This window comes from Pleuronectes platessa, chromosome 19, assembly GCF_947347685.1.
Source record: "Pleuronectes platessa chromosome 19, fPlePla1.1, whole genome shotgun sequence".
In the NCBI taxonomy this organism is placed as follows: Eukaryota; Metazoa; Chordata; class Actinopteri; order Pleuronectiformes; family Pleuronectidae; genus Pleuronectes; species Pleuronectes platessa.
This window is the reverse complement of record NC_070644.1, coordinates 18,853,334-18,869,273: the sequence shown is the minus strand read 5'-3', so window position 1 is coordinate 18,869,273 and position 15,940 is coordinate 18,853,334. Positions and strand designations below refer to the sequence as shown.

At 46.4% G+C, this 15,940-nt stretch overlaps 3 protein-coding genes across 3 annotated transcripts; all 3 read left to right on the top strand.

Annotated features, from left to right (window-relative positions):
• Positions 1-516: 516 nt before the first annotated feature.
• LOC128425364 (acidic phospholipase A2 CM-II) lies at positions 517-1,557 on the top strand. Its single transcript, XM_053411949.1, has 4 exons — positions 517-652; positions 801-945; positions 1,038-1,171; positions 1,251-1,557. The coding sequence occupies exons 1-4, from the start codon at positions 604-606 to the stop codon at positions 1,376-1,378; spliced, it is 456 nt and encodes a 151-aa protein (XP_053267924.1). The 5' UTR covers positions 517-603; the 3' UTR covers positions 1,379-1,557.
• Positions 1,558-3,437: 1,880 nt separating this feature from the next.
• On the top strand, positions 3,438-4,750 carry LOC128425362 (phospholipase A2, minor isoenzyme). The gene is made up of 4 exons (XM_053411946.1): positions 3,438-3,604; positions 3,752-3,899; positions 3,992-4,125; positions 4,213-4,750. The coding sequence occupies exons 1-4, from the start codon at positions 3,556-3,558 to the stop codon at positions 4,521-4,523; spliced, it is 642 nt and encodes a 213-aa protein (XP_053267921.1). The 5' UTR covers positions 3,438-3,555; the 3' UTR covers positions 4,524-4,750.
• A 2,780-nt stretch (positions 4,751-7,530) lies between these two features.
• On the top strand, positions 7,531-8,782 carry LOC128425365 (acidic phospholipase A2 natratoxin). Its single transcript, XM_053411950.1, has 4 exons — positions 7,531-7,643; positions 7,791-7,938; positions 8,031-8,164; positions 8,252-8,782. Exons 1-4 carry the CDS (start codon positions 7,595-7,597, stop codon positions 8,365-8,367), a joined length of 447 nt encoding a protein of 148 aa, XP_053267925.1. The 5' UTR covers positions 7,531-7,594; the 3' UTR covers positions 8,368-8,782.
• Positions 8,783-15,940: the final 7,158 nt, after the last annotated feature.

The following is a 15,940-nucleotide window of genomic DNA, read 5'->3' as shown; positions in this document are numbered from 1 at the left end:
TTCATCTGAGGTTTCTTAATACAGCAGAACGAATGGAAGAAAGTAAATATTGACATTTATTAACTGGAGATGAGAAATTCTAACTCAAATATTTTGTATGAGATGGAAGAGGAAACGGGAAATGTATATTTTAGAAAAATCAAGGATGGAAGACGAGAGGAGGAGGAAGGAAGAACAAAATATAACTTTAAGATGAAGAAACACACTTTATTTTATTGTATATATATATATATATTTATTGTGTCTTTTCCTTTAAGTTATAAAACAGCACAATACACTGGTCACTGTAAGAAATCACACTTTTACTAATGAGGAGTAGAAAGGCCCAGACTTTGAATCCTCTCTCTCAATAACATCGCTGTGTGGTCAATGAACTGCTGAACAATGACTTCACAGAAAAGTTAAGTGCGTAGGAGTTTTTCTTGCTTTTTGCACATGTTGGTTGTTGTTTGAATATCAGATCCAGTTCAGTGTGAGGGGTGGGACCCTGTGTCGTATGAACTGGTGACAGGGCGCCCCCCCCCCCTCGAGACCTGATGCTCGATATATAAGGAGGACCTGAACTGTGAGCTGGACCTGTGTCTGAAGCTCTTGACTCGCAGGATGAACATCCTTCGAACTCTGTTTCTCTTGGCCGCCGGCCTCTCTGTGGGTGAGTACAACTTCACAGAAAGCTTCACCCCCCCATCTCCCTTGTGGATGAATTAAGTATTTCTGATTCATCTGCATATGCGGCGGTTGATGCTCCTTCTAGTCCTGTATAACCAGAACTCTCATCCTTCCACCTTGTTGTGCTTCAGCCCTGTCTCAGCATCACGTATCACTCCTCGATTTCAAGAACCAGATAGAGTGCGGGATGTTCCGCCGGCTGGCTTGGCTCTACACTGACTACGGCTGCTGGTGTGGACTGGGCGGCTCTGGCCCGACTGTGGACCGACTGGACAGGTCGTGATTCATTCACTTTCTCAGTTCAGTGCTACCATGACATAAAAACGCAATTTCGCCCTGTTTGAACACTTGTGTTGTCAAACCTGCAGCTGCTGCAAAGTGCACGACTTGTGTTGGCGTCACGCCATAAATCACCCCCAATGCAGGTACTTGTTGGACCTCCCTTACATCAGGTCCTACGACTACAGCTGTAACCCATTCAGAGGGACGGTCACCTGTTTCAGTGAGTGCACCGAGACGACAAGAGCGTGAGGTTATTAAAGAAGAAGAATTAACCATCTTGTGCACTTTCTCCTCCTCAGGCTCCAACAGCGAGTGTCAGCAGTTCATCTGCGAGTGTGACAAAGTGGCTGCCGAGTGTTTCGCCAATTCGGTATATGACTTTGAGTACTTCAACTATCCCAAATTCCGATGTGGTTTTTATGTTTGAATGTTTCATTAATTTAAATGTGTTGTTGAGCCTTTGACTCGTGCTGGTTGATGCACATTTTCCATTTTGAGAGATATTTGTATTAAAGATCCTGTTACAGATGGCGGAGATTGCTGTATTCTTGGTGGAAAACGCTATATTTCAGCAATGTTTCTTAATAAAAATGTGTTTTGATGATATTTATTTCGAGATATGTGTGTTTAAGTTTCAATACTTTCAATCATGGATTAAAAAAAAAAAACGCTAATATGTTTTCTAAATCCTATTTTCACAAACCTAATCTCAACCCGGAAGAACTATACAGAGAACTACAAATTGAATGGCAGTCCCGTAAGTGTGTGTGTGTTGTTCCCATCTTTTGTAGTTCTAATGTGTTTTCACTATTATGTGAGATTGCGACTGGGAACCTTGCATTCTTCTTTATTTTTTTGGTATGAGAAAAACACCTGTTTAGTCAGATTTTGTTTTTCTTACTAATAAAGCGGTAAAATCTAGTTTTTTCAAGGTTTTGACCCTACTCAGTGGCGCCCCCCATAGTTTTGCATTGGGCTATGGTAGTGGAGTTCAAGACCTTTCCAAAGGTCTGTTGTGTATTTAGTTTCCATCCTGTAAGCCATCAAAACTGACTCAGGTGCAAGGTTCAAAGGTCATCCCTTAAGGAGCAGGAGTCATCCACAATTTGCCCACTGACATAATGTTTCTCCAGAGGCCAAGGCCTTTAAGATGATGTCTTTGCTTTTGTTCTATGACAAAGTTTACATTTCATCTTGGTCCAAACACAGGCCGTCTGGGGTTTACTTTTTCAGACCCATTGAGGTCCAAGTTGGATCAAATCTGTCAAATCTGTTTTAAGTGGTATTTAATGGCCAGATAAGGTCAAATATGTATTTTTTCTTCATACACAATCATATGTTTCACTTTGGACCAAGTTAGAGACACCTTTGTTGATTAACAACCCAATTTCTCACACCCCAGACACAGACTGTTTGCCCTCCTCCCCTCTGGGAGGCGCTACAGGTTCCTCCGTTCCCGGACCAGCAGGTTCAAAAACAGCTTATTTCTGCGGCTGTCACTCTGCTGAATCACCGAGGTGCAGACTTCATACGTATTTTTCATATTGGTGTTACGGTTAGATGAATGTCCGCCATGTTGTTTTTTTTTCACGTAGAGAGAGAAGTGCATAGATCATGTGTGTCCCCAGCCTCCTGGCTCACAATTTAGTGGAATTCATACGAATTCTAGTGCATTACTTTTAGTAGCATTTCATATGAAATGTTGATGAGACCAGCGTGAGCTGCTGAACTATGAATTCACAGAAAAGTTAAGCAGGTAGGAGTTTTTCTCCAGAATTTGGGTTCGTGTTCGTGTATCTCAGATCCTGTTCAGTGTGAGGGGTGCGACCCTATGTCGTATAAATTTATGTCAGGGCGGGCCCCCCGAGGGTATACATAAGGAGGACCAGAAATTTGAGCTTGATTAGTGTTCGAAGCTCTTGACTCGCAGGATGAACGCCCTCCGGCCTCTCTGTGGGTGAGTACAACTTCACAAAAAGCATCACCCCCCATCTCCCTTGTGGATAAATATGGTATTTGGGATTCATCTGCATGTGCGGCGGTTGATGCTCCTTCTAGTCGTTTATAACCAGATATCTCATTCATCCAGCTAGTTGTGCTTCAGCCCTGTCCATCAACGGCAAGTCGCTCTACCAGTTCCAGCAAATGATCCTGTGCACGATGGAAAGGGCGGCTCTGGCACGCCTGTGGAGGAGCTGGACAAGTCGTGATTCATTCACTCGCTCAGCTCAGTGCTACCATAACATATAAACACCTTCACCCTTTCTGAACATTTGTGTTGTCAAGCCTGCAGGTGCTACTAATTGCACGACAATTATTATGGTGACGCCCTGGAGCACCACGCACGCTAAAACCATCTTCCACAGCCCTTACATTAAGTCATACTCCTATAACTGTGACGAAGCCAACAAGACGATCACGATCAGTAGAAGACGTCTGCAGTTAATCGAACACAGGATCCACTCCCACAAACGACACACCCATCACTGAGCTCTCAGGAGCGGCAGCAGATTGTTTCGTCTGCTCATTGAAATACTCACACTGACTTTGAAGGAGGACCTGAACTGTGAGCTGGAGCTGTGTCTGAAGGTCTTGACTCGCAGGATGAACGCCCTCCAGACTCTGTTTCTCTTGGCCGCCGGCCTCTCTTTGGGTAAGTACAACTTCACAGAAAGCTTCACCCCCCATCTCCCTTGTGGATAAATACAGTATTTCTGATTCATCTGCATGTGCGGTGGTTGATGCTCCTTCTAGTCCTGTATAACCAGAATTCTCATCCTTCCACCTTGTTGTACTTCAGCCCTGTCTCGCCGCGGCAGGGCAATCCCCCAGTTCAGGAACATGATTATGTGCACGTTGCCTGGTAGATGGCCGATTAGGGACTATACTGACTACGGCTGCTACTGTGGAAAGGGCGGCTCTGGCACGCCTGTGGACGAGCTGGACAGGTCGGGATTCATTTACTCTCTCAGCTCAGTGCTACAATGACATAAGAACGCCTTTTCTCCCTGTCTGAACACTTGTGTTGTCAAACCTGCAGGTGCTGCCAAGTGCACGACAACTGTTACGGTGAGGCCGAGCTACACGACGATTGCTTGCCTATCTTCGACAACCCTTACATGGAGTGGTACACCTGGAGCTGTGACGAAGCGAGCAAGACGCTCACCTGTGCCAGTGAGTGCACCGAGACGACAAGAGTGTGAGGTTATTAAAGAAATAGAAATAACCTCCTAACCACCTTGTGCATTTTCTCCTCCTTAGAGAACAACGACGCATGTGAGATGTTTATCTGCGAGTGTGACAGGAAGGCCGCCGAGTGTTTCGCTACATCGCCTTATAACAAAGATAACTATAACCTGCCCGACTACCGATGTCAGTCAAATACCTCTGTAGTTAATCAAACACAGGATCCACTCCCACACACGACACACCCATCACTGAACTCTCAAGAGCGGCAGGAGGTTGTTTCGTCCGCTCATAGAAATACTCACACTGACTTTGTACTGTCACATATTCTCAAGGTCATGGTTTTCTTTTCTCCTTCTCTCTCTGCACTGCATCTCTATTGTTAGCTGTGGATCTGTATCCTGACCTGAAAAACCAGTAGATCTGCATCTCTCATTAACTGATGCTCGGTCATTCACTGGTATAATCCTAACTCAAGTTTCCAATAGAGGGCGCTCTCATCTAGCTCTTTCTTCCCTTGCTTGCAGGAAGTAGTTTACAGACTGTAGACTTTAATATTGGCAAATTATCAAATGATACAAATGCTTGCAGTACTCAATAAAGAAGACAAAAATAAACCATATTCAGTTTGTATGTGTGAATTTATAGAGTTTTTGTATCTGTTATTTGTGACTTACTCAGTTGTATATATTATTTTTTACCTTGATTGATGATGTCATCTTAATATAGTTGCAGACCTGTGGTTCGTTGCCATTTCAGTCAAGTGTCCGAGCACATTGCTAGTTTGGACCAAGACGACGTAGTTGAGACCAAAACCAGATCAAATTATTATTTTATCATGAATTAACTTGGTCTAAACTTTAAAATAACTGCACTACAATAATAAACATTTATTTTTGTGTAGAATGTACACACAGTGTTTGTATCATGATCAGGTACAATGTTCACGACAATATATCGGAAGACTAACACATACATAACTTTAATGTATAATAATGCGTACACACATATATTTGGATAATCTCTGCAGATTGGATGCACTGGTAAACCACTGATATCCTCCTTAATTTACACAGTGTAAATACAGAGTGCTAATTCAGAGTCAAACGCAATGACTGTGTATAAAAGTGGATGACGTGTCTCCACTTCCTTCTGTTTTGCAGAAAAATACTTGAATATACATTTTGTAATATGATTGAAAACATCTTTTAGAAAAACCTATTGAGCATGCACATTGACTTTTTAGTCTAGGTGCAGTTTATGACCTATACTGCATCCAGCCACCAGGGGGAAACCAAGACAGTTTGGGGACACTCAGGGAAAGGTGTCAAGTCGGCCATCTTTATTTACAGTCGATGGTCACACCATGTAGTTTATCCCTGCTCTCAGATAATATAGCATCATTTAGATTTTGACACTATTTAGTTGCAATACCAGTTTCTATAAAGTGAGAGTTGAGATGAAGAGTTAAGGTGAATGGAAAAGATGACATAAATGAAAACACATCATTGTGACCAAGTGATGGACGTTGGCTTGAAGAACCACAAACTGACAAAGGGAACGGCTCAGGATCGTGTGACAGACTGGAACTGCTGCTGAGTAGCGAGCGCTCACACACACGTGTTGCTTCAACGCTTTACAGTGGACGTGCCTGACACTGAGTGCTGGCATGATCCTCATGAAGATAACCAATCACAGTGTCCTGCTCGGGTCACATGGAGTGGCTTGCCTCTGTGCTAATGCGCCATGCTAGCTGCCCGTGCTATGCTAAAGTGAAGTCGTGGGAAATAGATTTCACAAGCAACATTCACCAGGTTCACACGCTGCCTCCTTTTGATGTCAGGCTGAAGATTGTAATTGCATTCGTGTGATTGGCTGGCGACAGCTCTTGAGTTTTTGTTAAGATACGATTTGATCGTCTGCTGTTAAATTAAGTTGTGCTTATCTCGATACGCAGCTCCAACACAGTGACACAACAAAACCACAACCACAACGCAGTTTGGCAACGCACTCGCCACAGTCCAAGTGATTAGGAAACATTTCGGTTGAAGCCTCGTATGTGTGAGAGCTGTGTTACTAAGGAGATGCTGTCAACATGTTTGTATTGTTAATGATCTGAAGGACTGAAATTATGATTAGATCATTAATTTGTATCTGTCACATGTTGGTGTCTGGGTGTAACAGCCGTGAACAAAAAGACGATCTTCTGCGTTCTGCTGTTGTCTCAGATTTGACGTGGTGATGATTTATTGATGAGAAGATGCTCGACATTCAGATAAATATTTGTATTATAGATCCTGTTACAGATCAAATCCAAGGCAGGCAGCAGCTTCTGAAATGTTTAAAACATGAAAAACAGCCTGAAACAACAAGAGAGAGTTGGAAGAAAAGTTGGAGAAATTAGCTTTACTCAGAAAGACTGAGGAAAGGACTCATTGAACTAGTTATGAAAACAGAGAATGGAGTGATTGAAGGAGGTGAAGCAATCAAACCACTGATTTATTTCATTGCTTTATAGGATTATATATAAAAGTTTAAAATAGCAAAGCCTTCTTACCTCAAAGGAAAAGAAACAGAGTAACGCAAGTTTTTTTGTAATGACTTGACTCACGATTAAGTGGAATACAAACTTACATACATTTCTTTTCGTTATATTTCCTATGAAACCTGGATGAGAACAACCAACCACACTCATGTATTAATTTCCTAGTTTTGCAGCAAAAATGGAATTAATAACTTAATAGACGTTGTTTTTCAGTGCAAACGTCTTTGCAGTAATTATTTCTCTGCATAATGTTGCAGCCTCTCTCAATAATTTTTTTTTTTTCTGTTCATTATAATAAGGAAAGTGACCCTTTTATCTGAGGCTTCTTAATACAGCAGAACGAATGGAAGAAAGTAAATAATGACGTTTATTAACTAGAGATGAGACATTCTAACTTAAATATTTTATATGAGATGGAAGAGGAAACAGAAAATGGATATTGTTTTTGAAAAAACAAGGAAGGAAGACGAGAGGAGGAGGAAGATAGAACAAAATATAACTTTAAGATGAAGAAACCCACTTTATTTCATTATACATATATATATATATGTTTATCTTTAAATGTCTCTTTTTCTTTAGTTATAATACATCACAATACACTGGTCACTGTAAGAAATCACACTTTCACAAATGAAGAGTAGAAAGTTTCAGTGTGAATCCTCTCTCTAACTAATATCACTATGTGGTCAATGAACTTCTGAACTATGACTTCACAGAAACGTTAAGTTCGTTGGAGTTTTTCTCACAAATGTTGGTTCATGTTTGAATCTTGGATCCAGCTCACTGTGAGGGGTGCAACCCTATGTCATATGAACAGGTGACAGGGCGGGCTCCTCCTAGGCCTGATGCTCGATATATAAGGAGGACCTGAACTTTGAGCTGGAGCTGTGTCTGAAGGTCTTGACTCGCAGGATGAACATCCTCCGAACTCTGTTTCTCTTGGCCGCCAGCCTCTCTTTGGGTAAGTACAACTTCACAGAAAGCTTCACCCCCCATCTACCTTGTGGATAAATGCAGTATTTCTGATTCATTTGCATGTGCAGTGGTTGATGCCCCTACTAGTCCTGTATAACCAGATCTCTTATCCTTGCACCTTGTTATGCTTCAGCCCCGTCTACCAACGGCAAGTCGCTCTACCAGTTCAGGAACCATATCCTGTGCTTGATGCCCAACAGTTGGCCGATTAGGGACTACGCTGACTACGGCTGCTACTGTGGAAAGGGCGGCTCTGGCACGCCTGTGGACGAGCTGGACAGGTCGGGATTCATTCACTCTCTCAGCTCAGTGCTACCATGACATAAAAACACCTTTTCTCCCCGTCTGAACACTTGTGTTGTCAAACCTGCAGGTGCTGCGAGGTGCACGACAACTGTTACTGTGACGCCATCGAGCACCCCGCATGCTGGTCCATCTTCCACAGCCCTTACATTAAGTTATACTCCTATAACTGTGCCAAAGAAAGCAAGATTATCACCTGTGGCAGTGAGTGCACCGAGACGACAAGAGTGTGAGGTTATTAAAGAAGAAGAAATAACCTCCTAACCACCTTGTTCACTTTCTCCTCCTCAGACAACAACAACGCATGTGAGATGATTATCTGCGAGTGTGACAGGAAGGCCGCCGAGTGTTTCGCCAGATCGCCTTATATCGACGCGCACTGGAACTGGCCCCAAGACAGATGTTAGAAGAAGACCTCTGTAGTTAATCCAACACAGGATCAACTCCCACAAACGACACACCCATCACTGAGCTATCAGGAGCGGCAGCAGCTTGTTTCGTCCGCTCATTGAAATACTCACACTGACTTTCAAGGTCATGGTTTTTTTTTCTGCTTCTTTCTCTGCACTGCATCTCTATTGTTAGCTGTGGATCTGTATCCTGACCAGAAACACCAGTAGATCTGCATCTCTCATTAACTGATGCTCGGTCGTTCACTGGTATAATCCTAACTCAAGTTTCCAATAGAGGGCGCTCCCATCTAGCTCTTTCTTCCCTTGCTTGCAGAAAGTAGTTTACAGACTGTAGACTTTTACATTGGCAATTTATCAAATGATACAAATGCTTGCAGTACTCAATAAAGAAGACAAAAAATAAACCATATTCAATTTGTATGTGTGAATTTATAGAGTTTTTGTATCTGTTATTTGTGACTTATTCAGTTGTATATATTACTTTTTACCTTTATTGATGATGTCATCTTAATATAGTTGCAGACATGTTGTCCGTTGCCATTTCTGTAAAGTGTCCGAGCACATTGCTGGTTCGGACCAAGACGACGTAGTTGAGACCAAAACCAGATCAAATTATTATTTTATCATGAATTAACTTGGTCTAAACTTTAAAATAACTGCACTACAATAATAAACATTTATTTTTGTGTAGAATGTACACACAGTGTTTGTATCATGATCAGGTTCAATGTTCATGACAATATATCGGAAGACTAACACATACATAACTTTAATGTATAATAATGCGTACACACATATATTTGGATCATCTCTGCAGATTGGATGCACTGATATATCACTGATATCCTCCTTAACTTACACAGTGTAAATACAGAGTGCTAATTCAGAGTCAAAAGCAATGACTGTATAAAAATGGATGACGCGTCACCACTTCCTTCTGTTTTGCAGAAAAACATTTGAATGTACATTTTGTAATATGATTGAAAACATCTTTTAGAAAAACCTATTGAGCATGCACATTGACTTTTTAGTCTAGGTGCAGTTTATGACCTATACTGCATCCAGCCACCAGGGGGAAACCAAGACAGTTTGGGGACACTCAGGGAAAGGTGTCAAGTCGGCCATCTTTTTACAGTCGATGGTCACACCATGTAGTTTATCCCTGCTCTCAGTTAATATGGCATCATTTAGATTTTGACACTATTTAGTTGCAATACCAGTTTCTATAAAGTGAGAGTTGAGATGAAGAGTTAAGGTGAGTGGAAAAGATGACATGAATGAAAACACATCATTGTGACCAGTTGATGGACGTTGGCTTGAAGAACCACAAACTGACAAAGGGAACGGCTCAGGATCGTGTGACAGACTGGAACTGCTGCTGAGTAGCGAGCGCTCACACACACGTGTTGCTTCAACGCTTTACAGTGGATGTGCCTGACACTGAGTGCTGGCATGATCATCATGAAGATAACCAATCACAGTGTCCTGCTCGGGTCACATGGAGTGGCTTGTCTCTGTGCTAATGCGCCATGCTAGCTGCCCGTGCTATGCTAAAGTGAAGTCGTGGGAAATAGATTTCTCAAGCAACATTCACCAGGTTCACACGCTGCCTCCTTTTGATGTCAGGCTGAAGATTGTAATTGCATTCGTGTGATTGGCTGGCGCCTGCTCTTGAGTGTTTGTTAAGATACGATTTGATCGTCTGCTGTTAAAAAAGTTGATCTTATCTCGACAAGCAGCTCCAACACAGTGACACAACAAAACCACAACCACAACGCAGTTTGGCAACGCACTCGCCACAGTCCAAGTGATTAGGAAACATTTCGGTTGAAGCCTCGTATGTGTGAGAACTGTGTTACTAAGGAGTTGCTTTCAACATGTTTGTATTGTTAATGATCTGAGGGACTGAAATTATGATTAGATCATTAATATGTATTTGTCACATGTTGGTGTCTGGGTGTAACAGCCGTGAACAAAAAGACGACCTTCTGCGTAAAGGTCTCTTTGTGTTTTCTTGTCGCTGCTGTTGTCTCAGAATCGACATGTGATGATTTATTGTTGAGAAGATACTCGACATTCAGGTAAATTGCTGTGTCATTAAATGAAATGTGTTGTTGAGCCTTTGACTCGTGCTGGTGCGTGCACATTTTCCATTTAGAGAGGTAATTATATTAAAGATGCTATTACAGTCGGTGGCGATTTTAGCCTGAAATTTCTAGTGGGGAATTTTGTATGGCGTCATGTCACCTTAACAAAAATAGAGGTAGCTGATTATTAGAAGCAGTAGACCTATAAAGACCAGTAAGATATAGTATGGGCTGCATTTTGAGTGCCAGCAGGGAGCAGAAATCCTATTTCATATACATTTCACATGCTTTAGCGCTCAGTGCGACACAAATATGTTGCCCATAATACAGCATTAAAGTAAAATGATTGAAACAAAGTAAAAAGATTAGACAGACACATAGCTTCACATCAACGTCAACATCAATACTCTGAATAAAGAGCTCTAGGAGACGTAATGCTACTTTAAACAGCTGCTCTTAAAATGCAGATGTGACTTTAAATACTCACGTTTCTGCAGAATAATAATCTGTGTAACGTAGTGCAGTCAAATGGGTTGGTGAGTGAAACAACTTTACATACCATTAGATATCTAACGTGGTGGAGCTTATTCTCCAAAAACACTCATCCTCATCAACTCTAACGCTTTTCCACGCTGGGTGGACCGGATCATGTGGGTTCATGTCGGGTCAATAACTCCGTACAGCCCCATTAGCATCTCCTGCAGGCTAGCGGAGCTAAACTAACAAGGTACCTGCTCATCACTACTAACACATAAATACAACACTAAACTTGACTTACCACAGAAACGGGAGCGCAGACGTCTCTGGCTTCTCTGTCAGGAGAATATACCGAAGATCAAACCGTGTAATTAATCCGATATGTGAGTGAAACCTCTCCCCAGACTCGGGCCGTGTTAGCCTGTTAGCCTGTTAGCCTGTTAGCATGTTAGCTCAGGTGAAACCGAGCAGGGAACAGGCTCGGAGCTGGAGTCGCGTTTTGCATCATTCGAGTCGAGTTGCTAGGCAGATTTCGTGGGGCACATCTGAAAGTTCCCCAGCTCCGCCCACTCTCCCAATGTTAACTGTGTGGTTCACGCTCATTGGTTTTTCTATGGCAACAGAGAGGGAAAGAGCAGAACCGGACAGAGCAAAGAGGGACAGATCAGAGAGGGACAGAGCAGAGAGAGACAGAGCAGAGAGGGACAGATCAGAGAGGGACAGAGCAGAGACGGACAGAGCAGAGACGGACAGAGCAGAGAGGGACAGATCAGAGACGGACAGAGCAGAGACGGACAGAGCAGAGAGGGACAGAGCAGAACCGGACAGAGCAGAGAGGGACAGAGCAGAGAGGGACAGAGCAGAGACGGACAGAGCAGAGACAGACAGAGCAGAGAGGGACAGAGCAGGGAGGGACAGAGCAGAAACGACAGAGCAGAACCGGACAGAGTGGAGATGGACAGAGCAGAGACGGACAGAGCAGAGAGGGACAGATCAGAGAGGGACAGAGCAGAGAGAGACAGAGCAGAGACGGACAGATCAGAGAGGGACAGAGCAGAGAGGGACAGAGCAGAGACGGACAGATCAGAGAGGGACAGAGCAGAGAGAGACAGAGCAGAGAGGGACAGATCAGAGAGAGACAGAGCAGAGAGGGACAGATCAGAGAGGGACAGAGCAGAGACGGACAGAGCAGAGACGGACAGAGCAGAGAGGGACAGAGCAGAGAGGGACAGAGCAGAGACGGACAGAGCAGAGAGGGACAGAGCAGAACCGGACAGAGCAGAGAGGGACAGAGCAGAGACGGACAGAGCAGAGACAGACAGAGCAGAGAGGGACAGAGCAGGGAGGGACAGAGCAGAACCGACAGAGCAGAACCGGACAGAGTGGAGATGGACGGAGCAGAGACGGACAGAGCAGAACCGGACAGAGCAGAGAGGGACAGATCAGAGAGGGACATAGCAGAGAGAGACAGAGCAGAGACGGACAGAGCAGAGAGGGACAGAGCAGAGACGGACAGATCAGAGAGGGACAGAGCAGAGAGGGACAGAGCAGAGACGGACAGATCAGAGAGGGACAGAGCAGAGAGGGACAGAGCAGAGAGAGACAGAGCAGAGACGGACAGATCAGAGAGGGACAGAGCAGAGAGGGACAGAGCAGAGACGGACAGATCAGAGAGGGACAGAGCAGAGAGAGACAGAGCAGAGAGGGACAGATCAGAGAGAGACAGAGCAGAGAGGGACAGATCAGAGAGGGACAGAGCAGAGACGGACAGAGCAGAGAGGGACAGAGCAGAGAGGGACAGAGCAGAGACGGACAGAGCAGAGAGGGACAGAGCAGAACCGGACAGAGCAGAGAGGGACAGAGCAGAGAGGGACAGAGCAGAGACAGACAGAGCAGAGAGGGACAGAGCAGGGAGGGACAGAGCAGAACCGACAGAGCAGAACCGGACAGAGTGGAGATGGACAGAGCAGAGACGGACAGAGCAGAACCGGACAGAGCAGAGAGGGACAGATCAGAGAGGGACAGAGCAGAGAGAGACAGAGCAGAGAGGGACAGATCAGAGAGGGACAGAGCAGAGAGAGACAGAGCAGAGAGGGACAGATCAGAGAGGGACAGATCAGAGAGGGACAGAGCAGAGAGAGACAGAGCAGAGAGGGACAGATCAGAGAGAGACAGAGCAGAGAGGGACAGATCAGAGAGGGACAGAGCAGAGACGGACAGAGCAGAGAGGGACAGAGCAGAACCGGACAGAGCAAAGAGGGACAGATCAGAGAGGGACAGAGCAGAGACGGACAGAGCAGAGAGGGACAGAGCAGAACCGGACAGAGCAGAGAGGGACAGATCAGAGAGGGACAGAGCAGAGACGGACTGAGCAGAGAGGGACAGAGCAGAACCGGACAGAGCAGAGAGGGACAGAGCAGAGAGGGACAGAGCAGAGAGAGACAGAGCAGAGACGGACAGATCAGAGAGGGACAGAGCAGAGAGGGACAGAGCAGAGACGGACAGATCAGAGAGGGACAGAGCAGAGAGAGACAGAGCAGAGAGGGACAGATCAGAGAGAGACAGAGCAGAGAGGGACAGATCAGAGAGGGACAGAGCAGAGACGGACAGAGCAGAGACGGACAGAGCAGAGAGGGACAGAGCAGAGAGGGACAGAGCAGAGACGGACAGAGCAGAGAGGGACAGAGCAGAACCGGACAGAGCAGAGAGGGACAGAGCAGAGAGGGACAGAGCAGAGACGGACAGAGCAGAGACAGACAGAGCAGAGAGGGACAGAGCAGGGAGGGACAGAGCAGAACCGACAGAGCAGAACCGGACAGAGTGGAGAGGGACAGATCAGAGAGGGACAGAGCAGAGAGAGACAGAGCAGAGACGGACAGATCAGAGAGGGACAGAGCAGAGAGAGACAGAGCAGAGAGGGACAGATCAGAGAGAGACAGAGCAGAGAGGGACAGATCAGAGAGGGACAGAGCAGAGAGAGACAGAGCAGAGAGGGACAGATCAGAGAGAGACAGAGCAGAGAGAGACAGAGCAGAGACGGACAGATCAGAGAGGGACAGAGCAGAGAGGGACAGAGCAGAGACGGACAGATCAGAGAGGGACAGAGCAGAGAGAGACAGAGCAGAGAGGGACAGATCAGAGAGAGACAGAGCAGAGAGGGACAGATCAGAGAGGGACAGAGCAGAGACGGACAGAGCAGAGACGGACAGAGCAGAGAGGGACAGAGCAGAGAGGGACAGAGCAGAGACGGACAGAGCAGAGAGGGACAGAGCAGAACCGGACAGAGCAGAGAGGGACAGAGCAGAGAGGGACAGAGCAGAGACGGACAGAGCAGAGACAGACAGAGCAGAGAGGGACAGAGCAGGGAGGGACAGAGCAGAGAGGGAGAGAGCAGAGAGGGACAGAGCAGAACCGGACAGAGCAGAGAGGGACAGAGCAGAACCGACAGAGCAGAACCGGACAGAGTGGAGATGGACAGAGCAGAGACGGACAGAGCAGAGAGGGACAGATCAGAGAGGGACAGAGCAGAGAGAGACAGAGCAGAGACGGACAGATCAGAGAGGGACAGAGCAGAGAGGGACAGAGCAGAGACGGACAGATCAGAGAGGGACAGAGCAGAGAGAGACAGAGCAGAGAGGGACAGATCAGAGAGAGACAGAGCAGAGAGGGACAGATCAGAGAGGGACAGAGCAGAGACGGACAGAGCAGAGACGGACAGAGCAGAGAGGGACAGAGCAGAGACGGACAGAGCAGAGAGGGACAGAGCAGAACCGGACAGAGCAGAGAGGGACAGAGCAGAGACGGACAGAGCAGAGACAGACAGAGCAGAGAGGGACAGAGCAGGGAGGGACAGAGCAGAACCGACAGAGCAGAACCGGACAGAGTGGAGATGGACAGAGCAGAGACGGACAGAGCAGAACCGGACAGAGCAGAGAGGGACAGATCAGAGAGGGACAGAGCAGAGAGAGACAGAGCAGAGACGGACAGAGCAGAGAGGGACAGAGCAGAGAGGGACAGAGCAGAGAGGGACAGAGCAGAGAGGGACAGAGCAGAACCGGACAGAGCAGAGAGGGACAGAGCAGAGAGGGACAGAGCAGAGAGAGACAGAGCAGAGACGGACAGATCACAGAGGGACAGAGCAGAGAGGGACAGAGCAGAGACGGACAGATCAGAGAGGGACAGAGCAGAGAGAGACAGAGCAGAGAGGGACAGATCAGAGAGAGACAGAGCAGAGAGGGACAGATCAGAGAGGGACAGAGCAGAGACGGACAGAGCAGAGAGGGACAGAGCAGAGAGGGACAGAGCAGAGACGGACAGAGCAGAGAGGGACAGAGCAGAACCGGACAGAGCAGAGAGGGACAGAGCAGAGAGGGACAGAGCAGGGAGGGACAGAGCAGAACCGACAGAGCAGAACCGGACAGAGTGGAGATGGACAGAGCAGAGACGGACAGAGCAGAACCGGACAGAGCAGAGAGGGACAGATCAGAGAGGGACAGAGCAGAGAGAGACAGAGCAGAGAGGGACAGATCAGAGAGGGACAGAGCAGAGAGAGACAGAGCAGAGAGGGACAGATCAGAGAGGGACAGATCAGAGAGGGACAGAGCAGAGAGAGACAGAGCAGAGAGGGACAGATCAGAGAGAGACAGAGCAGAGAGGGACAGATCAGAGAGGGACAGAGCAGAGACGGACAGAGCAGAGAGGGACAGAGCAGAACCGGACAGAGCAAAGAGGGACAGATCAGAGAGGGACAGAGCAGAGACGGACAGAGCAGAGAGGGACAGAGCAGAACCGGACAGAGCAGAGAGGGACAGATCAGAGAGGGACAGAGCAGAGACGGACTGAGCAGAGAGGGACAGAGCAGAACCGGACAGAGCAGAGAGGGACAGAGCAGAGAGGGACAGAGCAGAGAGAGACAGAGCAGAGACGGACAGATCAGAGAGGGACAGAGCAGAGAGGGACAGAGCAGAGACGGACAGATCAGAGAGGGACAGAGCAGAGAGAGA

Coding starts and splice junctions, on each gene's coding strand:
- LOC128425364 (XM_053411949.1), top strand. CDS start 604: ATGAACATCCTTCGAACTCTGTTTCTCTTGGCCGCCGGCCTCTCTGTG. Junction 653..800: donor GGCCGCCGGCCTCTCTGTGG/GTGAGTACAACT, acceptor GTTGTGCTTCAG/CCCTGTCTCAGCATCACGTA. Junction 1,172..1,250: donor AGGGACGGTCACCTGTTTCA/GTGAGTGCACCG, acceptor TCTCCTCCTCAG/GCTCCAACAGCGAGTGTCAG.
- LOC128425362 (XM_053411946.1), top strand. CDS start 3,556: ATGAACGCCCTCCAGACTCTGTTTCTCTTGGCCGCCGGCCTCTCTTTG. Junction 3,605..3,751: donor GGCCGCCGGCCTCTCTTTGG/GTAAGTACAACT, acceptor GTTGTACTTCAG/CCCTGTCTCGCCGCGGCAGG. Junction 4,126..4,212: donor CAAGACGCTCACCTGTGCCA/GTGAGTGCACCG, acceptor TCTCCTCCTTAG/AGAACAACGACGCATGTGAG.
- LOC128425365 (XM_053411950.1), top strand. CDS start 7,595: ATGAACATCCTCCGAACTCTGTTTCTCTTGGCCGCCAGCCTCTCTTTG. Junction 7,644..7,790: donor GGCCGCCAGCCTCTCTTTGG/GTAAGTACAACT, acceptor GTTATGCTTCAG/CCCCGTCTACCAACGGCAAG. Junction 7,939..8,030: donor CCTGTGGACGAGCTGGACAG/GTCGGGATTCAT, acceptor TCAAACCTGCAG/GTGCTGCGAGGTGCACGACA.